This window comes from Aspergillus udagawae (assembly GCF_001078395.1).
Source record: "Aspergillus udagawae IFM 46973 DNA, scaffold_1, whole genome shotgun sequence".
Lineage (NCBI taxonomy): Eukaryota > Fungi > Ascomycota > Eurotiomycetes > Eurotiales > Aspergillaceae > Aspergillus > Aspergillus udagawae.
The window spans coordinates 2,058,264-2,085,704 of record NW_025091264.1 but is presented as its reverse complement, the minus strand read 5'-3'; the positions used below and the strand labels follow the sequence as shown (position 1 = coordinate 2,085,704).

Below are 27,441 nucleotides of genomic sequence, written 5' to 3'. Positions count from 1 at the left end.
AGAGCCTTGCCCTATTTTGTACGGTATGTCCTCTTGTTCATGAACTGTCAAGTCCGCCATAACCCTTTTAGGCGTGGTTATCGATAAGTCGTCAGGGCGCTTGCCCCTCGGCGCTCAGGTTGTGCGGCAATCGGAGGAAGGGAGGAATCATCAAAATCGGGTATCGTGGTGGATCGTTAGAAAATCATCAAATGATCATGACAAGAACTGGGCAAGACGAAGATCGAATTGCAAGTCAGACAAGCGTGGTGTGAGGATGATAAGTGGGGTTGAAAGTCGGGTTGGACTTGGGTACTTGCGGGAATGCGGGAGAGCAGTCGAGTCACATTCCTAATTAAGTGGCAATCAGGATACCATCAGATATGATAAGATCATAAGATCAGCTGCCGCGGCCAGTCTGACGGGATATCCCTCACTCTATCAATCAATCTATATTACCCCTACAGAGCACAGTGAGTAATACTGTTTGCCCTACTCTTGGGCTTACTATAGTATAGGCACTTTGCGCATGATGAAGACTAGGTGAATATTAAGTCATCGCAATGTTTTGTAACTTTGTAGTCATCTAGGTTCAGACTCCTGACCGCCAGCTGAGCGAAAAGATCAGCTACGCTAGTGGGGAAGTCCGGGTTATCTCAGGCAGCACAAGGTACCTTATGAAAGCAATACGAGCCCCTCTGAGAGTAGATACTTAATGGAGTCACCGAGAGGCCTTTAGATTGGATGCTTTTTTGATCAGTTTATGGGGACTGTTCTAGGGATACAATCTGAAGAGGCACAAAAAGGTATACCGTATCATCATTCACAGCCACGGACCATCAACAATACGGAGAGCTGAGTACCACATTACTCTGATACCTGAACTTTCCGTGACAATTTATGACTAGAGAAACTATGAGTGGGTCAACGAGCTTTAATTCCTGAATTAATTGCTAGTGCGTGGTGTTTACAACCCTGGATTATTGCCTCGAACAGGTAATATTCTCAACCACTTTCACTAGTGTCCTATCCTCCTCCGAGACTTCTGACAACTTCGACCTTAGATACAAATGAGTCACTCTAACTTTGTTGGCTCTTACTTTGGTATTCGAGCCTGGTTGCGTATTGAGCGCCGACTTGTAAAACAGAACTTCTGACCTCCATTCTTAAGCCGAGTTAGTTCCAAACAGGTATCGTTATTGCAAACTCGATAATAACACCCTCAATAAAATGCTTGGAGAAAGTGCTATGCGCCAGCAACTGCTTGACCAACGCATTCGTTAGCGTTGTCTAAAAAGAGAAATATATACGAGTCCAAGGTGTGGGTGTGACCAGGAAAGACTTGGATTCAATAGTACGACTCTTGACCCTGTCATTTTGAAGTCTACGTGCTATTCAAGAGCCCTCTATCGCCGGGACAAACGAAAGGGTCCTGTAAGAACCGAGCTCGCTAACATTGCTTGCCTACCACATACACGTGCCAGTCCATACATGTAAATGCTGAGTATTACTCGGCCAGATCAACAATCAGGTGTCCAAAGTTGACCACCAAATCACCTCCCTCACTTGATGGCCTCGCAGCATAGACGCCGACCCAGCATTCAACGTTTTCTTGCTCCTCGAAAAACCATGTAATCTCACGGAGAGGAGACTTCTGGACACCCTCGACTAAGTAAATCCACAAGCTCCCGTCTGCTTCCCTGACGATTTCAATGGTTGCTGCTGCTCCGCCAGAAGGGATGGAAAGCAAGCTCCAATCCGCCCAACGGTCTTTCGAGACAGTGCTCAAATGAGGTTTGCCGTGCGTGAGCTCAATGCCTGTTTTCACCCATTTTCTGGTTCCGTCTGCAGCAATCAAGACCAGGATGAGGCCGCCTTGGTCGTATTTCTGCTGCCAATTGGCATTGACTGCGACTCGAGCCCTCTTGAATGACTTCAAGGGCACACTGCGATAGAGGATAGGTGCATTGAAGCGTTCCGTTGAGGGCGGTTTCGACCAGATATCCGTAGAAGAACTCGCATTTATCGTGAACTCGGGAGGCAAGGTGCCATTACCAGGGACCTTTTCCGAGGAGTTGGCAAATGTAAACCGAGCTTGAGTCATATTGCCAGTAAAATGCCGTATGGTTGTATTTAAAGCTTAGCGTACACTTGAGCAAGGCCTTTTCGGAGTAATGGGGAACGTTGCAATCCGTTTGCAAAGGAAGTAAGGATGAAAATGGATCAGAATCTATAGGTCCAGGTACCGGAATTGCCAGCTATATAAAGGGTAAGAAATAGAGACTGGGAAAGAAGCGTCAGCGAGGCGATAGGTCCATGTCCGTATCCAAGCCGGATAAACTCCAGTTTTCTACTCAGTATATGGACTATAGCCTGTAAGCTTGTGATCCTGCCCCTCTCTGACGGTATGACCACCGATGACGCTCATTCTGGGTGGGGTGGAACCTTTGGCACAACGTCGGAGAATTGGGCGGAGAAATCTGGGACTGCCATCTCCAAAGCTTGGTAGCTGGCAATGTATTACGATACAAGACATCGGGAAATTTCGTCTTTCGGTTTGCCTCAGGCCTTGACAGGTTGGCATCCAGTATCAGTTGATGCCGACTGGACGGGGCAAAAGCCAGAGCGTTGATCCCTCAACCATCTCCAGGCTCAGCCTTGGCGGAGGGCACCTTGGCTGACATAATCAGACACTTGGAGAAAGCCGTCCATACTTTGAGCTGAGACGAGGAGGAAAGTGGGTATAGTATCTAATTCTTGCGCATGTCCCGTTGATGCGAGAGCAGCTGATACAGAGCATTCGATGAATGTATCGGCAAATCGCTCCCAGCAGCTGATGACGATTCTTCGTCATGTCTGCCCGTCTACTGCACCCGGATGAGTACGAGCTTGACACTCGATCTTCTGTCGACTCTCAGGGAACTTTTAACCTGGACGAGGCCGACTTCGAGTCGCAAGCTCCTCCCAGACCCAGACGGCTTCTCAACCGAGTTCCCTTCCTATCGCGGCTCTTCTCGTCAACTTCGTCCGGCTACCGTCGCCTCAAATCTTCTCGACGCGTCTTATCAGCCTCATCACGACCAAGTTGTTATCGACGTCTCCTTCTACGCCGCTCCTGCTTCTATATCCATGTCGTTGCAGGGATTATATTAGCCCTCGTCGTATTGACTTCAATCTTTCGTCCATCCTACACTCGTCCGCCGTCGCATTACTCGGTTCTCCGGGATGCAGTCTCGCAATCGACTAGGTCGGGCAGAGGCAATATCCGCAATGAGAAGGTCTTCGTGGCTGCCAGTCTTTATGACCGTGGCGGGGAATTAGCAGGCGGAGAATGGGGCGATCGAGTTCTTCGGCTCATTGACCTGCTGGGAAGCGACAATGTGTTCTTAAGTATATACGAGAATGATAGCGGGCCAGAGGGTAAAAGCGCACTACAGGATTTCAAGGAGCGAGTACCATGCAAGAGCTCCATCATATTCGAAGAGCATCTGGATCTGGACAACTTGCCCCGAGTTACAGTCCCCGGCGGACAGAAACGTATCAAGCGCATCGAGTATCTGGCAGAGGTTCGCAACCGCGCTCTGAAACCGCTGGACAATGATCCTGAGACGCGCTACGATAAGCTCCTGTACCTGAACGACGTCGTTTTCGATCCAGTTGATGCTCTTCAGCTATTGTTTTCCACCAATGCAGATCAAAATGGGGTTGCTCAGTATCGGGCAGCTTGCGCAGTCGACTTCATCAACCCGTTCAAGTTCTATGATACGTACGCCACTCGTGACTTGCAGGGCTATGGAATGGGCCTTCCTTTCTTTCCGTGGTTTTCAACGGCCGGACATGGTGATAGCCGAAAGGATGTGCTAGCTGGGAAGGATGCCGTGCGTGTACGCAGTTGTTGGGGAGGAATGGTCGCTTTTGACGCCAAGTTCTTCCAGCATGGCACGGCAGGAAAGGGCCTGAATCAAACTCCGTCCCGTTTCCGCGCCTCTCACGACCTCTTTTGGGAAGCTTCTGAGTGCTGTTTGATCCATGCGGACATTCAGGAACCTCAGCTGCAACCAGATGAGATAACCGACACCGGAATCTACTTGAACCCATTCGTGCGTGTCGCCTACGACCTCCGTAGTTGGTCCTGGCTTGGGACCACGCGCCGATTTGAGAAGCTCTATTCCTTCATCCACAACGTTGGGAATCACCTTGTGGGGCTGCCGTGGTACAACCCACGACGGGCAGAGGTGCCTGGCCAAACTGTTCAGGAAACAGTATGGGTTGCAGATGCAAGTGAAGATAGTGGTGGATCCTTCCAACATATCGATCGAATTGCTGGGAATGACGGCTATTGCGGACGTCGAGGGCTGCAAGTTATCGTCGAGAATCGCAAGCCGGGTCAGGAAGGTTATGAAAGCATTCCTGTACCGTCGACATGAGTTCGACAGAATCTTACCATTGGCGGTTCCATGTTGGTATCTTATCTTCTTGTCTAATATAAAAGCGATATACATAAATAATCGACTGAAGCTCACGGAAGCTCGATCTTCAAAACTGCTTCCTTCCTGTATACTCATCTTCCAGGTCTGCCATGACCTTGGAAACTATGTCCAAGCCTCAGCCCTAAGAAGAAAGTGATATCTCAAAAAATATTTAAGCTAACTATTTGTCTTTGATGGTTAGGCTCGACGCTCCCCACCAGCCTCTTATTGTCAGTGAAGGCGGCTGGGGTATCTCATCGTGCCTATCGCTGAGTGAAGTGAAACGGATATTTCCGTTGTCATGCCCTAATTCCAGGTAGTGAGAAGGATAATTCCGGTGGCTAGTCATTGTCTTGTGCTAAGGAAGCATCTGAGAGCTATATAACAAGCGTAAACCTCCCACCATCCTGTCCATGACTCTGCATCTAACCATCTACCACATCTTTCCGCTCCTACTCTGACAGTGACAGCGTGTGACAGAAAGCCTCTCCATCCTTCTAAGCTCTCTCTATGTTCTCCTGGCTAGCAAAAGCTCTTGATACCACTCTCGGACTACCTGAGACCATGGATCTCAAGCAAGTCTCAGACATGATCATTGACGCTTTTGACAATATCATGGGAAAGGACTCTCATGGCCTGCAGGAAAGCAGGCACGCGCCTAAGAAAGAAGATAAAGCAAAGAATTTGAAGTATTCTCAGGAGGTCAGTCCTCCTTCCGTCCATTTCTCTGTCCTTCTTCGTGTTCGTTTCAGCATTATGTTCTGTGCACCTGATTACATCGGCGTCTTTGCACAAGCGGGCCATGCACACGTCGTGAGAGTGAAGCTAAGCACATTTTTCCAACACCAAACAGTCTTCCCATGTTGCCCCCGTCAACAAAACCCCACGTACCTCTGGTGGACTTTCTTTCCCTTCAAACATCCGCCCTCTGAAACCTCGCCACTCCCGCTATTCGTCTGGCGATTCTTCTCACAATTCCTACACTCCATCCAAGATGGCTGAACTCGCAAAGGAGTATCCTGTCGCTGATGTGGATGATGCTGCTGGCTTCATGGCCTTTGCTCGAGCTCTTAGAGAGAAGCAGGCTCGTGAGGCTGCCACTGCGGCCAAAACTCAGGCTGATCAGGATACTTCTACTCAGCAGAATGGCCATGCCAATGGTTTCAATGACTCTGGCGGACAGTCTCCTGTTGATGTCAATGGATCTGCTCCCGTGTCTGCTTTTAACGACGCGTGGCTCTCTGGTTAGTTGACTTCTACCACACGACCTAAACATTCAGAAGACCACAACTAACATTGATCTGTCTGTGAAGAAGCCTCCCACTCACGTAATGATGACGGCTTTGTTGACTTTGAAAAAAACACCGATAATAACAACGCGTCTCTGATGCCTGGCATCGTCGACGACGACGCTGAAGCTCCCAAGGTCTCCGCTTCCGGCTTCCGCGGCGATGCCGCTGAGTTCATCCAGCAGGAAACTCCTGTTGTAGCTTCTGAGAATGCTGTCTCGGCTACGAAGGCTGCTGACAATGCTGTCGTTGAAGAGGATCGCGAGAATCTTGCTACGTTCAAGTCCTGGGGCACTCCTGTCGCACGTGACAAGCCAGGTATGCAATCAATCTTCTTGCTCCTTTGGGTGGACTTGTGACGCTAAATATGACATCTTGCTAGCGGCTCAAGTTAGACGCATCATTATCAAGGGACTTCCTTCCGCTTGGAGTTCTCCTGCCAAGGTTCTGTCGCTTATCCATGGTGGTATGGTTGAGAGTATCCACATCTCTCCCGCCGGCAACCAAGCCCATGTCCTTTTCTGCGACCACGAGGCCTGCAAGGCTTTCTATGATAAGTACCCCAATGGCATTGACATTGACAAAGAGAAGAGAAAGACCGTCTTCGTGGAGATGGGCAAGGAGGTCGATGTCATCAGCACTCAGCTTTCTTTCAACCTCTCCATTGGCAGCACACGTGTTGTCCGCGCCGTTGGTGTCAGCATGAACATCAACATGGGCGAGCTCCTCAAGTTAGCCGGCGCCAACAATCGCAAGGTGGAGAAGATCGTGGACTGCTGCGTCCCTGGCGAGGTAAGCTGGCAACCATCTCCAAGAGTGGCTTGCGTGCTCATGATGTCTCTAGCCACGCAATGTTGTCTTCCGTTTCTGCAGTATCGATGATGCTGTCAAATTTCGCGCTGCCATCCTTCGCGAAGCTGATTGGGAACATTGCAACATTCAGCACGCAACGGACCCGTAGGTCTTCCTCTCCCACTAGCTGATGTCTGAACTAATGATATCTTTGCTTCTATTAGATGCGAGCTCGCTACCGGATTCCATGCCGATTGAGAACTGCTGACGACTTTGGCAGATGCACCGTTCTCCGAGCATCGAGCTTCGATTTGGAGCCTGCAGAGTCTCGACTGGATACCTGTGCACACTATCAGTAGTCAGAGCTTAAAGCATAGCATAACGATTGATACGATGATAGGGGTTTAGTTCTTGACAGAAATGATTCTCATGTCTAAGCCAAAGGTTTAACAAAATGATATCGAATGTACTGTTATTCCTTGACGACTTATCGCTTCATTAATAGCTTGCGCTATCAGGCAGTCTATGGCCTAATTTCAAGAGATATGAGAAATCGTAGAAAAATTGTTTCTCTTCTGGGTATACTGATCACATATTGGCATTATTTGTGCTTTACTCCAGCCTCGCAGCTTTGACCCTTGATATCAAGGGCCTGAGCCATATCAACAACCATAAGCACATTGCATTTTACATTTGGACATACTCATCGCTGGCTTCCCTTGCCCCTTTTCTCACAATCATTTTCTTTGACAACGTTCACTACTGGCCCTAAAATATTCTGGCGCAAGCTTTACGGAAACCCCAGGCTCAAGCCTCCATCGCGAGTAACGAATACCTATACGTACAAAGCTGCTTCTTAACTCTCAACCCAACTCCGAAGTCCTTACCGGCGCGCTAACTGCTCTCTTCCTCTCCAGTACTATATCAACAAAACTTCCTCCGCTCATCAAACGCCTGCACGGCAGAGCCCACCGTCGAACCGCCTCGAGGACGCTAGAATGCCTTCTTGATATACTGAAAATCCAGTGAACATCTCAAATATGCACCCGTTAGCAGGTAGACTGTTAGGGCTCTCCTGCGTGGTTTAGACGCTCTCTCCCTTGATCATCTCGAAGCTGGAGGATCTCACGTCGATACTCGAAGGCCATGAAGTAGATTGGCAAATACATTTTCCTTGTGTCCTATCCGACGACCGATACAATATTGTACCCTCAGGAAATCGCAAGGGGTTTGATAAAGTTCTCAGCAGGGCGAATGGTGCAAGTATGATCCGTCGGTTCGCTGTCTGTTCGAGTATCCTATCTGATTGCTGACTTATCGTTGTATAAACAGGACAGAATAGACGTATACAACCTTCAATATCCGAGCAATGACTGCAAAATTGAGGACCCATTCGAGTGGCGACGAATACCTACACTCAGAAACCGACAACAAACAATACACTGTGGATGTCGCGTCTTGCGATGGGTGTCTACCGCTTGATGAATCGCCGCATCAGGACGTGGTTGGCACTTCTCTTTGGTTTTTGTTGGCGACAGTTCCTCTGTTGTCTTGATCTCAACTCCCAGTACGTTGATGCTTGAGTATGATAATATCCCTATACGTCCTTGAAAAGTGCCGTTCGTAATGGTCTTTGGACTATGATGCTTACGTTGCGATGGTCTGTCATTATCGAGGACCCTTGCTGGGAATTTGAGAAGAGCATTAAACTCCTGGCTTGGATTGGATTCAAGCGTACGTCGTCAATGCTCGAAAGGCTGGATGATTTGGCAAACCTAACTACAGCTTCGAATGATTGAAGATAGACCCGGAGCGATGGGCGTTTCTCATACTGCTACAATGAGAGACACATGAGAGTATCTAGGTGGCAGACTGGAAGTCCTTCTCTGAAGCATAAGCGATCGAAGGATATATATCAAAAGTACAGCGACAGTATTCGAATCGACGCATTTTGCGCCTTCAACTCGACAAGAGATATGTCAATCCGAGAATCATATTCAACAAGCTCATCTTCAACGCTCAATGCACACTGGTTCCATCCTTCTTCTTTCTACCGTCAAGCCTGAAGACTCTTTCCTGTTCCAACATAGGGCAAACTTTGTTTACGTGGGTTGGGCTCGAAACGGTATCGTACGATACCGTACAGCGGACACTGCCGCCACAACTGGGTCTCGTTTATGGCGTTTACGGAGTATGATTTCCGAAGGATTGGGGCTTAAACGGTCATCCATGGCGGAGACTCTGATTGCCTGTCAGGAGGCGGTTTGATTTGATGTCTTACATGCTGGTTGCCTGACTCCATCTCCGTTGTTGGCGATTGCTACCTTAGGCCCCAGGAGAGTAAGAGTAAGATGAGCCACAAGCTGTTACCTTGCCAAACAGTGTTTTACCCACGACTCGGCATAAAGGCGGGGAATTCGTCTGGAATGGAGCATGGACACAGTGGGACGTCCGGACCTAGTTATGAGAATCGCTCTTTAACTACTGCGTCTGCATAGATCACTGTTTCGTAGGAAGATATGGCATTATTCTAGGCTACAGAGTTATTATCACGATGAGTTCAAGTCGAAACTGACGATCGATTGATCTTCGTGTCTATGAAACAAGGCGAAAAAACCTGTTGTCAATAGCCAATAAGTATAAACTCGACTCTTCCATACCCATTATTAGATTGAACACACCCCGCAATGTGGAGCTGGATAACTCGGAACCTTTGATGATATGAGACTCGGGTCTCATTTGGCCCCGTGAAAATGACACTCGGGTCTCAGTTGGCCCCGTGAAACTAACTATCGAACTATCAGAGGAAGCCTCACGGAGACTTATTATGATGGCAGCTGGATAAGTTGCCGAAGGGGCCAGGATTGCCAAAAGTTTCTATTGTGGATTAGAGCGGACATCGCCGATGACGAAAGCAGTAGAAAGTGGAACGAAACAGCTTCAAAAAGGCTAACAAAGAAAGAGGGCGATCCGGGTGGAGTATTGACTCTTGAACACGAATTACTAATTTACTACAAACGACATATCAGCAGAGAAGCAAGCCCGAGGCACATGGATCACAGGTGGATAATTCCAAAAAGTTGATAGTGACACCATACTGCATTGCTTTAGGCGATGGTCATAGTAGCGGTAAGCAATATAAGCATATCAGCAAGGATTGCAACAATGCTCTGTATGATGATCTCCACACGCAGTATCCTGCGCGTACAGAGTACATAGCATGATGAACCATTCACAAGGCGACGCCCGACATACCCAATATGGTGAACGTGGAAAGTGACTCGCATCCGAAGTCTCCTAAATCCGCGATTGAGAGTGACGGTTCAAGACTCAAGGGCTCCAGGCATGAAGTCCAGAGTCTAGGCGACCGCGACATACACGCTCATCAAAATTAGATTAATAATTGATTGCGTCCAAGCGAGTCGGTGACCACAAGTTGGGGACCACCGTCTGATGCCTGCATGGGCGATACCACTCTACAGACCCGACAGTCTGGATGAGGGTGTGATAGTTGAGCGTTAGCAGGTTTATGGACGAAACCTTGCGAGTTGAGCAGGCAGGACGGTCAGTATTTATGAGTACGAAGTGACGAGAGTAGTAACATCCATCCCGCGCGAGTGGAGATGGATCAACAGGATAAGAAGATCGAACCAGAATTTATGTCAGGTCTTTGATAGTTGATTCAGGCTTTTTTTTAAATGGCTAAGAGGTGACAAAAAACTCCAAGCCAACGCACCTAAGACAGCAGAATCGCATCTCATCACAGTGGCAGACTGTCGATCGCAACGGCGGTCCGTGAAGAGGTGGAGTGGGACGAAGCACAAGCAAAGTTACTAGCGGTTAATGTACTGTCACGAGTTTCGCTGATCCAGAAAAATACAATAAGCGTATGGATATACACCGGTGTACAGAGTACATTGGGTGTATGTTTTGTAAGATCTGTGGCCCTGCCCGGATATACCAGAGTGCTATATCCAAGCCTAACAGGCATCTACTTGCAAATAATAATCGAAGCTCGGAAGGTCCAAGCACAGACATTTTCATTTGATTAAGAGGCCAGAGTACTGATGTAGATTGCCTACGCCGCAATGTATAAGCATCAGGCACCAGCACCACCAAGTGGCTAAATTTAATTATCCCGTAGCCTCGTCTGTTAATCACTACTCACCAACAGCAAAGATCTGGAACAATCTTCTGTTCGAAAGGACAGGGATGCTGGTGACAGTGGCAGTGTCAGCGCGTCAATGTCAACTCTCAAGGGAAGCCTTTGAATAAATTGCGGCACAGGCGAGGAACATGGATACCGAGTATCCCAACCAAGTAGATGTCAGGACTTGGCCAGTTGGCCCCACGTGTTGGGCGCAGGGGTCAAAAACGACTTACGAGGCAGATCGTTCTTCCAGTCCTTTTTACCTCTAGAATTTTAATAATAACACGGAGTATAGTCTGATCAAACAACCGACCCTCGGTTCAAACCATTTACCGGAATGAGCAATAATTAGATGGAGAGCCTAGGGAGTTGGGACTTTTAGAACTTCACACCTCATCAGCCAATCTGATTTGCATAAGTCAACAGCGAAACTGGCAAATCCATCGAATATCGCTCAGAATCATGGAAACGGACGGCCTGAAGGGAAGCAAATCAGCCTGGAGGATTCACTCCTTCAGCAACCTGGTGAGAAGATCCTAAGCGTATGTTGGTCAATCCAAGCTACGTCCAGAATCCTGCCGCCTTCTGTGCAAAAAAAATATCACTAGATATTGGGTCTTGACAGAGCAGAATGACATGAGACTACACTCTCCTTTTGCGCGCCTGGTCAACTCGAGCGGCTTGACACAAGGCTGAAGCATGGGGAGCCGCCTCTGCCACGACATGGCCATTCTCGGGGAGGAGAGGACCAGAAATATTCAAGGCAACCTTGACGGTGACAAATGTCCTCAAGAAGAAGTAGACTCCTGGAAATCCCTTCGCTTCTTCGACAGGAGGTGGAAGAATGACTGTGTCCTCCTATACATGCCTTGTCCATCAGTTAGGCATTTGGTTGTTCGAGGTAGGACAAAAGTCTTCAAGTATGCTTTTGAGAGCTGCTCCTCAACAGCACTCGGTTAGGAATGAGCTTGAAAATGGAATGGACGTAGGGAGGCCCGCGCAAGGATTTTGTACAGTCAACTCCAGATGATGATCTATCGTAGAATATTCGTGCTTCAGAGTGACAGGAGTAAGGTATCACTGGAATCTTCATTCTTCAAGGCAAACGGCACGAGCCTAACTCTATCTGTGCGGATAACTTTTCTCGCCCCATCTACTGGTTGCCTTTCCCAGTCTTTGTTGACCTCCTTACATCGCCTCGTGAAAGGCAGGGGCTATAAACATTGCAGAAGAATGTGGCATGCGTGGATGTTCTCTCTTCTCAATCGCCGGAACGTAGCGCCGAAGATTCCTCTTCTACAGGCAGGACGTAGTTCCGTAGTCAATATAATTCTACCTGACATTCTGCAGTCTGCATTCTGCTGGGGCTCCGACAAATGACAAGTTTTGCCCACGGTCCATGATCCGTCAATAATGGCGCGGAACCGCATCCGTAGTACACGGACAACGAACCTTCTTTGGTTCATGCTTTGTGGAACGAGTCCACATAGGAACGACTAGGACAATTCGAGTTCCAAATAGTGCTCCGTAGATAGTCGCTGCTAGTTAGCCTTCCCCGAGGACTAGTAACCTATCTACCTCCTTAGTCGGGGGCCATTGAACTCTGAAGGGACCTCGCGTCGGCTCCGGACCGGGAACTTCATTCATAGCTCTTGACGAGCACTTTCCTGCTGATTTGCCAATTAATCTGAGGAGTGTAATAAATTGCGTTCTCGACAACTAGGTCGAACCCGGACGTCCAGAATTGCGAATGAAAGGGGTGATCCTGGTACTGGCTTGCAGGCTGGTGCGCACAGAGCACACCGGGCGATGCTTGGCAGAAGCCTTCGCCCAGACTTAGCTTCTGGAATCCATCCCTGGATATGACAGAATTAGATTAACAGAGCACGGTGTTCGGAGTAAGTAGTAGTACAATGGCCAAAAGTACAGGAAGTGCGAGTCAGAGCTCAAATCCCGGTTATGACTATCCGAATGTACTAATACTGAGGTGCACTCTGTGCTCTGTGCTGTGGTAGACGTCGATCCCTTATGTCGCAATTGCAATATTTGACTGAGCATGCATACTTTGTACACCCATCTATGCTCCTCCAACAAGATGCCAAGATTCAGTAAGGGGCTTTGTGCAATTGCTGGGCACGACCATCCGTCGAGCGCTCCGAGCCATTGGAGGTCTGCAGTATCTTTGATTTGCTGCTCTCAGGATTTGACCGTCATCCGAATGTGCACGTATTCGACCCTTCTAACAATGATAAGGTCCAAGCGTCGAAGCGAGCTTCTTCCTTGAAGGATATGGACAAAAAGAGTAAATGGAGAGGTAAAACCCCCTTGACACTTGGGTTCATACGGCTTCACGCCAGAGTAGGAGTCGTAACGGCATACACAGGCGATACTGCGATGAGTCGGACACTAGTCACAAAGGAAGGGAAATTGCTTGTCTATTGCTCAATACGGAGTACTACTCTCAACATTCCTGGAAGCTTCAAATCAGTTGTCTTTTCTCCTTCATATGCAGAGCCATTTCCTCTTGTTTGTACCAATCACATTCTTTCACTATAGACAACACAAGTACCGTAATATATACACTGTACTATGTAGGTATTCCTCCTCAAGCTGTTAGCGGAAACTAGCGGTGCTGGCGTACAGCACTAATACCATGGAAATCAGAATTGACGATTGTGTCTGTGTGCCACCATCGGAGCCTCGAAGCGGACCTTAACGTAGCTCCGAAACACCGCCGTTCTTACCAGACTTGAGCCTCAGGGTGGATCATCTCTGTCTTCATGTTCTGACTCTTGAGCTCCTGGCTGAAGTTGGTCAACCACTGATCGGTCCAAACCGACGATGTAACTCTAATCTCGCTTCTTGTTCTGTTATCTCCGGATATGAGACAGCCTAGTACCTAGCTACTTATTCCCAGGAATAGCAGTCCCTAATTGGAGGAAAAATAGGCACTCCAGCCAATTGCATTTTACAAAGCCTTTAGAAAAAGCGATATGCATTGGCACCGTTCAGTGCCTACCTCGCCGGGCCTTCGTTCGCCTACTACATACGTCAACACGCTGTCATGCCCAGAATCATGATAGGTCTTGCTAAGACATTTAGCCTGAGGGAAGTCGAATCACATTCTGGAATAGGTGTATGAAGCCCCGCGGACTTCCACGTCAATACTTTTCTCTTCTCACGTGATTGAGAACGTCTGCGGGTATGCGTGTGACAACCTTTAACGGAAAGGTTGAAGCTCGAGAGACCAGGGGGCCCCTAGTCGAGGGGATCGATAAACGTTGCTGTGTCATTTAGTTGCAGTCGCGGTCGCAGTTGAACCACTTGTCTAGATGACTATCTAGCTCCTCCGTAAAGTCCGTACTTGGCGAGACTGAGAGTTCTTAAGAACGGGACGGGATCGACCCTTAGTCTTGCTTTGTTGGCTTGATAACTGATCTGTATTGTGTGAGTGTGGTGGATCAATCACAAAAAGCCCAGGATCGACAGCAGATGCGGTCATCCCGTCTTCTCTATCCCATCAGCTTTGACAAGGAGAAAAGGAATCAATCTCCTCGGAACATTTTTCTTTTTTCACAGGGAAAGAAAAGGTTTGCTGTGCTGTGCTGTGAGACATCATGTGGTCAGAGCGCACATATTCACCAGGGGAGGCTGGAGAGGCGTTATCTTTGGCTGCTTCAGTTGCTTAGAGTATCGATATTCAACAGCATAGCTAGACTAGTTGATTTGCATATTGCTGTGGCGAGTTATATAACCTTTATTTATTAGCAATGTTTATTTGCTCTTAGTTTAGGCAAGTTGACTGTGCCGCAATTTCCAACAGCCAGCCACTCATCAATAACATAGTACCTTAGTTACTATTAGGGCATTAATAACGCAGAATCATGAAGCAAAGTGAGGTCATGAGTCATGCTGCTTATCTATGCCCTCTCCAGTATGATGTATAACATAATGATCGCACCGCAAGTAACGGATGTACCTATCACGACAAGTCATTCTGTTATGTTGAGATCACTAACGCCTGTCACTAACGTATGCCAATAATTTGAGGTCTGAGCTGGTGATGGTTATAATATTTGAATGAAAGAAAAGTACCTAATTACAGGTACCTTAACAAGAAGAGGAATGATTATCGGGATGATGCCAGCATGATGAAATCTTCAAACCATGCGGTCAGTCAGCTGCAGATACATACGGCCGGCCAAAAAGGCAATATCAAAACAGCTGACGACTCCTTTTTTTGCTACACCTCCACGACTATCTTCGTCAAGTAGAAGCCAATCATCAAGCGCTCGGCTACACCATGAAGCAAGTACGGCAGTGCTGCATCAGACCTAATGTTGAGCAAGTCGAAATCCTTCAGAAGGTTTGAACGGCTGGCCTGACAAATGGGGTAATCGAGATGCTGGAGATTTGTGTTGGGCTTTTCCCTTTGAGATGGGTCTCCGTCCAATAACTGGGGTGGGTGACTGCTTTGTTTGTATGTTTCAATCTTACATACATGAACGTCCCAATTGAGTGACTGACTCAATTTCTACTCTCGCATGGGGACTCAGTATAATGATATTTAGCTTATTACTTGCGTTTAAGATTCAGTTATTACACGCCTATCCAGAGTATTTTGGAATATCATTCAAGGTTTTTGTGTCCGTCACACCATTTATGGCTGATACCTATGGTATCAATTGTCAATACATTGGTGAAACTTTCACTTGAGGAACGCCCCTTCGATTACTCCGGATTGACCCGTGCCGAGCACCGATTCCCTCTCATTCTCCAAACCATAATACGGAGAAACCCTTCAGACTAAGGTACGGAGTACAGTGGGCCTAACATGATGAAATCTATAAAGTGGCACGCCTGTCAGCCTGAAGGATGACTATTCTTCTGAATTTTCCTAGAATCTGACTTCTGACAGGCTCAGAGTATGGTGCTAGTGGAATCCCTTTGACAAATAACTCCATATTAAGCGATCTTGAGCTTTTGGGGGCTGTTTTGACTTTTCAGTATATCCGTGATTTTTTGGTTGGCTTTTTTTATCGATGCTTCTTTGTGGACTCAGAGTGGACGAGACCAACAAGTCGGAGCCGAAACCTGGAGCGTAATTTGCAGAGCAGGTAGGGAGCATCGCGGCCTTGTGACATCTCGGCCTGCGGGAAGCAATCTGGCAGCAAAACCTGGAAAGACATAATGATTGCGCAATGTTATAAGCAGGTGAGAGTATTTTACCAATAATTCTCCTTCCCTGTTTAGATCGTCCCATAACTGCATAGATGTGTTGTTTCTGCAGATTTGTATCTGGACTGCGTGGTTTCTGTATATGTGCATGAATGTGTGACCTAATCTCATTAGAGTGTGACCTGAAAAGAAATCTGAACCTTGCCTGATCAACTGAAGACCTGCAGGGCCACCTGTAAGCATGTTTGTCTTGCTTTTTCTTTCTCTCTCGTCGTATTATCTACTCTGAGTAATCTTCAAGTTACAGACCCACTCACATCGCGTGCTGTCAAGTGTCAAATATACGAAGACTTGAACTTGGAGCCAAGTTAGCCTGGGGCAGTACTGACACCTGTAACGGGTAAGAACCTAGCTCTGAATGTCCTTCAGCAATCGGTTTGTGTAATCTGAGACCAAAAGAGCTAGGCCGCATAGAAGGCCGCGTCTAATTGGTTTAATGGTCCCAGTACCACGGTTCACCCTGCGAAGCCACTGAAGGTTGGACTGTTGACTTTACACTTCCGCATCCAATAAACACAGTTTATTTTGCCCGTTTCTGTTGGTTTTCTTCCCATTCTACCCCCTCCTTGTACTTTGTATCAGACTTTCAGTATTCTCGGTGCCTTGACTTACGTGTCGGCTTCGAATGCTGTTGTGCTCGAAGAGGGCCTGCAGTGATCCTTTCCTTCACATTCTTATTGCACTGAGGCCATTATGGAAGGATTCTTCAGGTCTGTGAGGACTCACAAGAAGGGTCGAATCCCTCGGCAATGGTTCAAACGAGTCAATGACACATAGCCAGGCTGGTATTTGCTGGAACACTGATATGAATTGAGAGTCGAGACCCAGGTGAATCAATTTATCTCCTCACGATTCAATCTCAGTCGATATTAGAAGTCTATCTGCTTTTGGAATATGGAGAGTGGGTGGGGCCCAGTGGATCTCACTTCTCTGTTCCCACACTCCGCGCTGTCCGCAGAGTAGATAGATGCGGAAGATGGAAGTTGCGAATAGATATCCAGATTTCCACCCTGTAAATACGGAGAAGCGAATGGAGGATGAAAGGAAGCAAAAAACTGGATTTCAGTTGACTGTTGGTAAAATAGTACACTGGACCGACCCTCCCAAGCTCCACACCTTGTGATAAATCTCGTTTCCATTTACTGGCCTTGGCATTGTCTGATGTTCCAGAGCCCACTTCGAAGATCGAACCCCTGCAAAAGGTTTGTTTGGGCAGTGGGGTATTGTTAGTATTGCAGCCATGCTAGCCAGCTCTCTTGAGGCCTGAGAAATGAGGACCTATCAGCTCCGGGAAATTGAACCTTCTCATGCAGTGGCAGGGCTGCAGACTGTGTGTTGCGCCGCAATTTCTTCCTGTGCCATTGGCTGGCTCGGGTGCGCTTCTCCTTAGGCTGTCTTCAAGTTGGATACAATTTTTATTTTATGTTATTTATTTTATTGTTTTTTATTTTTGCCCCTCCTAATTTCTTCATTCATGCTAGTTCGTATTACCCATTGCTGACTCTTATTTTTGGTTCCCCTCGACGGCTTGGTTCGGTCGAAACTAAGAACATTAGCGGAGTGTGTACATGGAAAAAGTCAACCTTCAATGCTCGTGAATCCTCTAGAGCTCCAGAATAGTATCCCCAAAATCATATTTTGTTTTTATTTTTTATTTTTTTTTTATAACCATCAGCCAATTAACACTCGCTTCTGACATAGGATTATGGCTGGACGGGAAAAAGGAGACTGACATACTCCACCTCACTTGATACATTCCGTTCTCCAGTGTCGATCGAAGAAACTACAGGGTACATACTGATGTTGACGTTTTTTCCCAGCAGTAGTAATAATACCTTAGTATCGAGGAAGAAGCTATCTGGCGTCTATACGAGCAGCTATCTTAGACAGGATCCACAATTGATTTTCAATGAAGAATCCGTACTTCCTATTTTCTACTGTGAGCCAAACGGCACATCAACGAGGCTGACAGCACATCTTTTCCTGAATACAACCCAGTCAAGCCAATCTCATACTGATCATCCCTCTTCTTTACAAATTCTATCAGCCTTCAGATCCTTGTTCCCCTTGACAGTTTTGGCTTTTGCCCCGCGCGTGGCCAAAACCTCCGTTTGGATGATTGTGTCATCAGTGTCAAACACCAGGGTTCATATAGCTGGCCCATCCTGGCCCTGACCCATATTAAGCTTGTCAATATAGCCGCGAAAGAGAGCACCTCTGTTACCCTTTCGAGGTTGGTTTCTTTCTGTCTATCATCAGAAGCGGATCGTCGTCACATCCGAGGGTGTAACTTCGTTTCGTTGTTGACTTCTTTGTTGCGGCTCTCCACCGTACAGTAGTAAGTACTCGTCTATGCTTCTGACATCCTTACCAAAGGGTACATGTGCTAGACCTGCTCCTCTTCTCTCATTTTGCTACTGTTAGAAAACACAAAAAAAAGGGAAAATAAAATAAAACAAAATAAAACAAGGGAGACAGTTCTTAAAAGGAAAGAGTCAAAAAGAGGGAAAAAAATAAAAATAAAAATAAACGGGGGAGGGAAAAAAAAAGGATCATAAAATACGCCCCCAATCCGCCAGTGACAATAATCATTCCTGCACGTCTTTCTACCAACGTGACCGTGTCTCTCTTTGGATTGAGATCTCCACACTTTCCTGCCTGTTGTTTAACGTCTAATCTGTCGAAGTACTACTATCTGCATCTGGACTTTGCTGTTTCGTGGAGGTTGTGGCAAAATTCTTCTTCTTCCTACCGCATCTTCAAGCCCGATATCCTTGCATGAAGGGGAGTGGAAGAAAGGGACAGACATTCACATACGTACATACATACATACCTCATAGAGGAGGGGGCTACACTGATATTATACCCATTGTTCGACTCTCAGTGTCTGTGTCTGGCACATTCCAAATTCCCAATTTTATTTCAAGTGTCTCTTTTCCCTTGTTACAACACCATCACACCACCATCAACACTTCTGCCTGCATCTGTCTAATTTCATATTTGCCCCTGTTCTGGCGCTACGCATCACGCCGACAAGGACCGTCCATCCAGCACCATCACGTACCCGCCGTAGGAAACCATCCTCTCCACGGCCGGACACTACAGGGGCGCAGTCGGGGTCTCTTACAGGCCGGCGTGTTCCAAGGACTCGGTACGCTGCATGGGTTAGGAACGACTAACCCGACACTTGGCGGCCAGTACCCTCATTTAAGAGTCCAACCAGAAGCCTCATCTGTTGTTGGTGATGCTCCCAGAACAAAAAATATTGTTCACAATATTACTCTCTTGTCGCCCATCCTTTTTTGTGTCCTCCCTGGCTGTGTTCAACTTTTGCAACTCCCAGGAAGTTTCTGAAAGAAAAGGCGCCAAACTGCATAGTGGCTGAGAGGCATATACCAGAAGCCTCACAGTCTATCTCTATCAGCCTTGTGTTCAGTGCCTGAGGTTCTCAGACACGGAACCCCAACAACCAACCATCTTCCCACCTCATCTATTCCGTCCATTTTTAAGAGGAAAGAGGTGCCATCGCCTGCATCTTGATCACCTCCAACCTTGCTGCCATCGGCGGTTGTCTGCACGCTTATCCTGTTATTCTTCTCTTTGCCCCCTCACCTACAACAACGATCATCAACTACTCAGACGCAAGCATCCTCCACCAAACGGGATGGATTCGCGAACTAGCTACCTGCCCTCGTCTCGCCAGAGTCGAATGGCCATCGATTCCTTGTTGAATCCACCGGCCGAGAACGACTCAACGGACAACCGGCTGCATCATTCATTCTCAAGCCAGCAATACTCGCCGCACTACCCTCCAAGTCCCAGCCGTTACTATTACTCCCATTATGGGGAGACACACGCCTATCCGGACACCCCGGGCTCGTCTCAAGACCAAATGTTCTTGTCATATCGGCCTAGATCGGCCGAGTCATCACCAGATCCCTATTCTCGGGACCGGTATGACTCCGTCTCCAGCAGCTCCAGCAATGCGGCCGAACGGCGTCGGCCTCCCCGGCCCAAGTACGAAGAAGAAGAGATGTACTTCATCTGGTACCACCGAGTAGACCTCTGCCAGGAGTGGAAGGAGGTGCGCGAGAACTTCAACCGCCAATTTCCCAACCGCCAACGGCGCGGGTTTCAAGGAATTCAGTGCAAGTTCTACAGATTCATCAAGGAGAAGAAATGTCCCACGCTGCGTGAGCAGCGGAGAATGCGGGACGGCGAGTTCCTGCGGGAGGGTTCAACCATGATTGACTCGGGAGCTCCACGATTTGGAGTTGTGGAATGGGCCCAAGTGTGGTATCCATGGATGCGAGAACCCAAGGACCAAGTGCTTGGTCGGCGGATATCGGCATAAACGTTTTGTCTTTCTTTCAACTTTGCTTTGCAATCGTTTTTCCTTTTTCGGTCAATTTTTACGGCCGCACCACAAGCAAGATACCTCTGAAGTTTATTCTTTTTCTGCATGTGGAGGTTTCCGTCATGGTTTCTATTTTCTTCTCTTTCACCGTGTGTTTCTCCAAGATTCAAGTTCACGGACATGCCGTTAATGGTTGGGAGGCTTTGTGGATTAGCACTGCATTCGAATAGCTGTCTTGACAGCTTGGGCTCTCCAATGATGGCTTAGCTTTAAAATGATAATACATCATCACGTTTCAATACTTACTTATCGTACATTTCAGTATGATACAATACGATACGTAACCTCCCAGACGCGGTCCAGCCAGTTACTAAGGCTGTCCACCATCACGACAGTATAACCAAATAAGCAGCCGTTTAGATGATCATAATTCTAAAAAAAAAAAACAAAGCAGAGCACGCATCCTTTTATTATCATTTGTCCTATGCAGACCACTTCAGTGCCCAGCTGCGAGCTTTCTGCAAGCTCGCCCGGATAACCACCTCAATTCCAACCCCAACTAAGGTAAAGGCACCTTAGACTACGTAGTAGCTCGATTGTGATAATCAAGTAAGCATACGGGCATACCACCGACTAGGACCGAGATGGCCACAACTCATACTTCAATGGAATACATGGTACGATATAGGGGATGTTTGACTTTGGTCGAGTTCACAATTGACAGGCATGACATGATATGACATGATAATTAATCATAATCAGGAACCCCGCACCCCCGTCCTCGTACTCTATCGACACGTATTGGATTTGGCCCTGGCGCTGTGACGTTGACGTTGACGTTGGCGTTGGCAATTGTGCTGATGCTGCCGTCGTGGAGATGGTTGTTTTGGGTTGAAGGATCGTCTCGGCATTTTGACCTGTTAATGCCGGTTGTCACTTGCTCACGGCCTAGATACGTGCTTGGCTGAAGAGAAGTGGGGGGCTTGGTACTGATTCTCGTACTGGCTGGCACTGACGCTACACTACGCGACGCTGATGCTCATGCTGATGCTGGTGCAGATACGATAGTATGATTTGTTTTTCTTCTTCAGTTTTGGATTTGGGTTTTTCCCGCGGTCACCGGGTCAGGTCTTTGTGGGGGCTATTTTCGCCGTAGGTCGATGGTGAAGAGGATAATCGTTTATCTCAACCAGACAGATTGCACTCCCGGACACCAAGGAAGCAAGTCATCTCGAAATCGACTGGAAGCTGCAGAATGCAGCCACCCGATTCTGGGAGGTCGTCACTTGTCATAATGGCTACCACCGTCGCATTCGATCGTGATTGGGACTGTCGCCGTCCAGGCTGTCCTCGTCAGAATCCACGTGCGAGTCAAGCCCGAATCCAAATCCAACTCCAACCCGGCGTGCGTGCCGCCCCTCACTTGCTGAATCGGCAGAGTCGAATTGCTCGTCGTCAGACGCGCCATGAGTTCGATATTTGTGGTAAATGGCTGTGGGATCGTCTTCTTCATCGTCCCACGACAGGTCCTCGTCCGGATAGTCGTTTGCGGGGTTGTTCTCGGCTGTATGCGTCAAGATGGGTTAGCACAGTGCAAGCAGAGAGGTTGGGTTGGCCGAGTGGATTGAGCATACCGTTCGAATCCGCGTCCTCGCTATCCCACTCCTCGTCCTCGTCGTCCTCTGCAAAGTGTTCCCAGTACTCTTCGTCCTCTTGCGTAATGACAATGACTCCAATATCCTGACGAGTGGTGTCAATGCCATTCTGTTGGAACCACTTTTCGTGGCCCGTTTCCAGATCGGTCAACGGGTCCGTAAGTAGCGTCGTCCCTTCTGGCAGTGGCTTTCGAATGTAAGTATCGTAGACGTACTCGCCGTCGCTGTCCTCCTCCTCTTGCACCATGGCTTCTACCGGAGTCCCGACGTCGGGAATTGCAGGAACGCTCGCTTCCCGCGGCGCTGTCGCTCGAGGTTTATTGGGTGTGCGCGGCTGATACTTCAACGGAGTTCTGGGGATGATGGGACGTGCTGTTGTCTGCGCTACTGGTTGCTGCACCGACGGTTGGGTCTCCGTACTTCCCTCCAGCTCAAGGGCAATCTGCTCAAACTCGCGAGCCAGCCGTTCCGACTCATCCTCCCAGTTACTCTTGCGAGCATGCGCCTCCTTCTCCAGCACCTGTGAGATGTGCTCCTTTGCAGCAGAGATGGCAGTCTTCCGCTCCTCTCTCCATTTCCTCTCCGCCTGATTGACCACAGGCCGTTTCCTGCGCCGCGCAGGCTCCGGCTCCGGCTCCGGGACACTCACCCCGCGGACCTCCCCCTCTGCCGTCGCAGCTTGCGCCGCCGCATCGGCTACCAACGATGCCTGCCTCGAATGCGGAGTCCGCCGTAGCTTCTCCACCAGCACTGCGACCGCCCCGTCCCCTCGCCGCTTCTGCACGCCGCCACCCGCACTCCGCAGAACGTTCACAGGCGTATTGGACCTGGAGATCTGGAACCGACGAACAGAGCGCGGCGACGCGGAAACCGGACTCTCCCTCCCGCTGGACGCAGAAGACTCCCGCGCCCCGTCAACAGCAGTAGAACACACCAGCTCCGCACCCGCCACCGCACTCGACGAATGCAGTGCGCGGTGGAGCTTCTCCTCCGCTGCCTTGCGCACAGCAGCGAGGCGCTGTTCCTCACGGAACTCAGCCCCAGGGGAAGTAGCTCGGACCAGAGGGACGGTCGCGCCGACGCCCGCCCCTGGGCCCGAAGAGCGAGCAGCACCGCTGAGAGCTGGAAACGCAGAGCTACTCACAGACCTCGGAGTGAGGAGTGTGCGTGATGGTGCAGCTAGGGACGCAGGGCTCGAGGAGCCGCTGTCCCGATCATTGCCACTGACCTGGACGCGCTGGAAGACAAAGTCCGTAAAACGCCGCTTGGTCTGGTGGAGTTCAGACTGGATATCTGTAGTTCATGTTAGCTGAGTTATATTACAGACCAGGACTCATATGGGTAGTTAGTAGCGTGTGGACATGTGACGCCGTACAAGACCGTGGGGCGACCCAAAGTCAGGGAGTTTTTCTTACACAATGTGTCCACCGGTTCTTCTTCGCGGCGACGCTTGATGTTGATCTGCTCTGGAGGTAAGGCCATCTTGAAGCCTTGGAAATATCCCGAAGAGCCAAAATGTAGAATTGAAGAATAGAAGAAGATTGGTGACGGGGGTTGAAAACAAAGACTGATGGAATCGCTCTTCAGCTTGAGCTTCATGGATCGTGCCAGATATGGATTAGCGTCGATCCAGGAGGAGTTGCGCTCACGTGATATACAAGAGTCGTTGATGTATCCCTTCTTAGTACGCTGGATCTATATGACTATCTAGAGGTGACATCATGTCTAAGCCTATTGGTTTTACTGAGACAACCATTCATTTGATTTCATTTTTTTGTTAATTCTTGTCCCATATCCCTCATCATCCAATGGCTCGCAATCGCCCTCGCCATCATGGACCATGACGTCCACAGCTATATAACCCTTGTCCGTATCCAACATGCAACGTGGGTGAGCCGTATGCTCAGATTGAATTCGTTGAAGTGGCACCAAGAATGCAAATAGGGGGAATGAAACGTCCAAGCACAAGCCAGAGCCGAACCAGTCCAGGGTATCAGCCGACGTCTCATCCCGCTCTCTCATAGCGCACTGAAAGTCAGCGGCTGGGAACGGCTCAAAAAGGCAAGAAACTAAAAAGACAGAGGTAGAAAACAGTATTAAGAAGATCCTGCCCAGATAGCAATACAAGTGATGATATCAAGAAGGTATTAAAATGTGGTACGAGGGCATGGCTGAAAAGAGAAAAAAATATTTGAACAGAATAATCAAGGTGATGCAACCACACAATTAACCAAACCAATACAGAGAAGGAAGTCGCAATGTTGACAATGGAGAATGTAGAAAAAGAGTTTGGATAGAACGACACTCATAGAACTGAACAGCGGGATGAATCGCTCCGATATGAAGAAGACAACTATTTTGCACCGATTTCCTCCTCAGCCCAGCCAGGCAGAGAAGACTCGTTCTGAATGGCCAGCCCGAATCCCGCGTGATTCAGTCCTCCCAGAGCCGATGAGAAACTAGAGAAACTTGCTTGGGGATGGTGGGCGACACCTGAGCGGCCATGGCCGGGCTGGCTCGAGACAGGGCCGAAGGGCTCCTGGGAAAACGAGGGTAAGCTCACGGTGCGAGAATGCTGCGCACGAGGCACACTCAAACTGCTGGTGCTGGCAGTTGCGTGATGGCTTGGCCCTGAGGAGCCATTAGTCACGTTCAGATAACCACTGGAGGACTTGTGTTGGTGCATGGGAGCCTCGATGGTTCCGTTCGCGAGCTCGCTGCTGCTCGTAGCGCTGTAGTACGACTGTTGTTGGGCTTGGGATTGCGATTGCGATTGAAGGGCTGCCAGAGTCATCGGGTCGTTCAGTCGGTTCTCCTGCTCCTGAGCCTGCTGCTGAGCGGACATTTGGTTCAGATACATGGTCAGCGGGTTGCTGGCGCCCACGTTCAGGATCCCGGACGGCGAGGATACGGTTTGCAAAGGGTGACGGTTCTGCTGATGTCCATTTTGAGAGCCAGTTGAGCCGGGGGGAGGTGACAGGGCATGGCGAGTGGGACTCGACTGGGAGCCAGATTGGTTCAGAGTTGGTTGAAAGCCGTTAAGTGCAGGAGGCGGGGACTGCGCTCCTTCGAGACCAGCTCCGTTTCGGCTATGCTGTCCACCATTGCCAGTCTGACGCGGGGGGTTGCCGCACCGATCCTTGCCAAAGTTGATCTTGAATCGCTTGTACTCCTCGCGGTTGCGCATCCCCTCAATTGCTTTAATCGCATTGGCAATGTTGGTAAAGTTGACAAAAGCGCAGCTCTTCTCCCGCAACGTGTTCACCAACTCAATCTCGCCGTATTCGGAAAAGTCCTGGCGGAGGCGTTCCTCTGTCCAGGTCTCGTCGAGGTTGCCGACATAAACATTGCGGGAGGCCCCGCCACTCACTGCCAGTGCAATGGCAGGAGGTAGAGGGCCAGAATGCTTGCCCCAGCCAATCTTCAGGCGACGATTGTGAATCATCAGACCCTGTAAGTTGCTCAGCGCGTAGAAGGAGGCGGCAGAGGTTGGATCGATGAACGTCACGAAGCAGATGTGCTTGTCAGGGATGTATCGGATATGGTGCAGCAGTCCGCCCCGGACCACGTTGCAAATCTCCTCGATGGTGGTTTCCGGGTGGATGTTACCCAGGTAAATGGTCCGGTTCCCTAGATTGTTCACGCCTCCAGCTGAGGTGGCCACGGCAGCCGCAGCGACGGACTGCTGGGCGAGAGCGTTGGTGATCAGATCGCGGTCTGCGGAATTCAGAATATGCGCATAGCCGGGAGCGATGCCCAAGAACTGCGCCGCATTTTGCTGTTGTGTCTTTGACACGTACGCGCAACGATCCTTACCATAGAAGACGCGTCTCGGGGCCTGCCATTTGGCTTCTTGTGGCAACTGGGAAACGGCCTTCATTGCATTGCTGATCGACAGAAAGTGTACAAATCCAATCGCTTTTTCCCTCACTATCTTGACGGTATCAATCGGCCCGAATTTACCAAGTTCCTCGCGCAGCTCGTCTTCCGTCAACTCTTCGGGAAGGTTGCCCAGATATACATTGCGCGAGGCACCCGATTGCTGCACCGCCAGCGCGACCGAGGTTGGGACCTGGGACGGCTTGCCCCATCCCACTTTGATGTCGTTGCCCTTGATGGCCAGCTTCTTCAGAATAGCATCCGAGTGGAAGTGGGTCGCTGAATTACTGTCCAGGAAGGAGATAAAGGCACAGTTCTTGTCTGGAAGCAAGCGAACCGACTCAATCTGTCCACTGCGCACATGGTTGAGAATCTCCTCCGCGGAGGTTTCTGCGGGAATGTTGCCCAGGTACACTGTCCGGCTCGTGCCCGAGAGGAGGCCAGGGGTCACAGCCGCTGCGGGACTACCAAATGCCGCATTACCAAGGCCTCCCAGACCACCAATTGGAGACTGCGGGCCGTTCAACAAATGAGAGTTCCCCAAGCCGTCGGTTGACATCATCCCTGAATACAATCCGGCGTTCGGCGTGGCCTGTGTCGGGCTTCCCAGCTGGGTCTGATGATTTTGTGCATGTGCGGAGGCATTGGCTTGGGAGAAGCCACCGAAATTAGCAAACTGCGGCGAAGCGAAGGCGGAGGGAGTCCCAGGCTGGAATGGACTGCCAAGCAGAAGTTGAGAAGGGAGGAGAGGCGTGAAGTTCATGTCGAATGCCGTGCCGGAGTTTGCCATGCCGTCCGAGAGGTTTGAGGCCGGGTTGGAGGTATTGATGTGAGGGATGTTGGCACGACGAGCGTTCCGATCCGCGAAACCCTGTATTGGGATATTGGAATTGTACGCGCCGTGGGAGAACCCCGTATTGTCCGCGTTCAAGGAAGAGAATTTGGAATGCATCAAGCGGTTCGAAATACTCGAAGCATCGGCGGTTTGCATGGCGAGGAGAAACGATATAGACACAGCTGATTGCCCCTAAACAGGAAGAGGTAGGAGGGGTTCGGTTTGTTTGAAGCGGCCGATATCACCAGACCAGAGCAAAAAAGGATTAGAACCAAGCAATATTAATGATCAGAGACCGTAGAAAGCCACCGGTCTGAAGATCAGCCCCGTTAAGAAGACAGGGGGCAATATGAATTGAGCAGGGGAACAAGAAGGGAAATTGAAAGAAGGTGGAAAGCGAATATGATTCAACGAAGAGAAGGAATCAAGTGATCGTTATCCAGAAGCAAAAGACAAAAAAAATCCCAACCAAGAAAGGGAGAAAAGACCAAGAATCTCCAATGGAGACGTGTTGAGAAGGGATTTCAATGGTCAATTGGAATGTGCATGGATTGGCAGCAGAGAATGAATGCCGCAATAACAAAAAAGCCAAGAAGGGGGAATGGGATATCAAGAGAAATTAGTTTAGTACAAGAAGAGAATAGTGAGAAATGGAGAAGAGAAAGAATAAGAGTAACTGACGAAGCAGATACTCTTAGTAAATCTGTATGGAGTAAAAGAAGTAGAAAAAAAGAAAAAAAAAGGAGTACCTGGTCTAGACAGTAGATAGGGGATGAGGGAAAAAAAACAAAGCGAGTA

At 49.0% G+C, this 27,441-nt stretch overlaps 6 protein-coding genes across 6 annotated transcripts; 3 read left to right on the top strand and 3 right to left on the bottom strand.

Annotated features, from left to right (window-relative positions):
• Positions 1–1,486: 1,486 nt before the first annotated feature.
• Aud_000685 (uncharacterized protein) lies at positions 1,487–2,083 on the bottom strand (the record flags this gene model as incomplete). The annotated part of the gene is made up of 1 exon (XM_043286192.1): positions 1,487–2,083. The coding sequence occupies one exon, from the start codon at positions 2,081–2,083 to the stop codon at positions 1,487–1,489; it is 597 nt and encodes a 198-aa protein (XP_043142127.1).
• A 748-nt stretch (positions 2,084–2,831) lies between these two features.
• Positions 2,832–4,406, top strand: Aud_000684 (glycosyltransferase family 69 protein; the record flags this gene model as incomplete). The annotated part of the gene is made up of 1 exon (XM_043286191.1): positions 2,832–4,406. One exon carries the CDS (start codon positions 2,832–2,834, stop codon positions 4,404–4,406), a length of 1,575 nt encoding a protein of 524 aa, XP_043142126.1.
• A 552-nt stretch (positions 4,407–4,958) lies between these two features.
• Aud_000683 (uncharacterized protein) lies at positions 4,959–6,787 on the top strand (the record flags this gene model as incomplete). Its single annotated transcript, XM_043286190.1, has 6 exons — positions 4,959–5,261; positions 5,302–5,692; positions 5,762–6,055; positions 6,120–6,529; positions 6,582–6,694; positions 6,754–6,787. 6 exons carry the CDS (start codon positions 4,959–4,961, stop codon positions 6,785–6,787), a joined length of 1,545 nt encoding a protein of 514 aa, XP_043142125.1.
• Positions 6,788–19,581: 12,794 nt separating this feature from the next.
• Positions 19,582–20,271, top strand: Aud_000682 (uncharacterized protein; the record flags this gene model as incomplete). Its single annotated transcript, XM_043286189.1, has 1 exon — positions 19,582–20,271. One exon carries the CDS (start codon positions 19,582–19,584, stop codon positions 20,269–20,271), a length of 690 nt encoding a protein of 229 aa, XP_043142124.1.
• Positions 20,272–21,572: 1,301 nt separating this feature from the next.
• Positions 21,573–23,411, bottom strand: Aud_000681 (uncharacterized protein; the record flags this gene model as incomplete). The annotated part of the gene is made up of 3 exons (XM_043286188.1): positions 21,573–21,838; positions 21,909–23,222; positions 23,345–23,411. The coding sequence occupies 3 exons, from the start codon at positions 23,409–23,411 to the stop codon at positions 21,573–21,575; spliced, it is 1,647 nt and encodes a 548-aa protein (XP_043142123.1).
• An 871-nt stretch (positions 23,412–24,282) lies between these two features.
• Positions 24,283–26,799, bottom strand: Aud_000680 (putative differentiation regulator (Nrd1); the record flags this gene model as incomplete). The annotated part of the gene is made up of 1 exon (XM_043286187.1): positions 24,283–26,799. One exon carries the CDS (start codon positions 26,797–26,799, stop codon positions 24,283–24,285), a length of 2,517 nt encoding a protein of 838 aa, XP_043142122.1.
• Between the last annotated feature and the right edge of the window lie 642 nt (positions 26,800–27,441).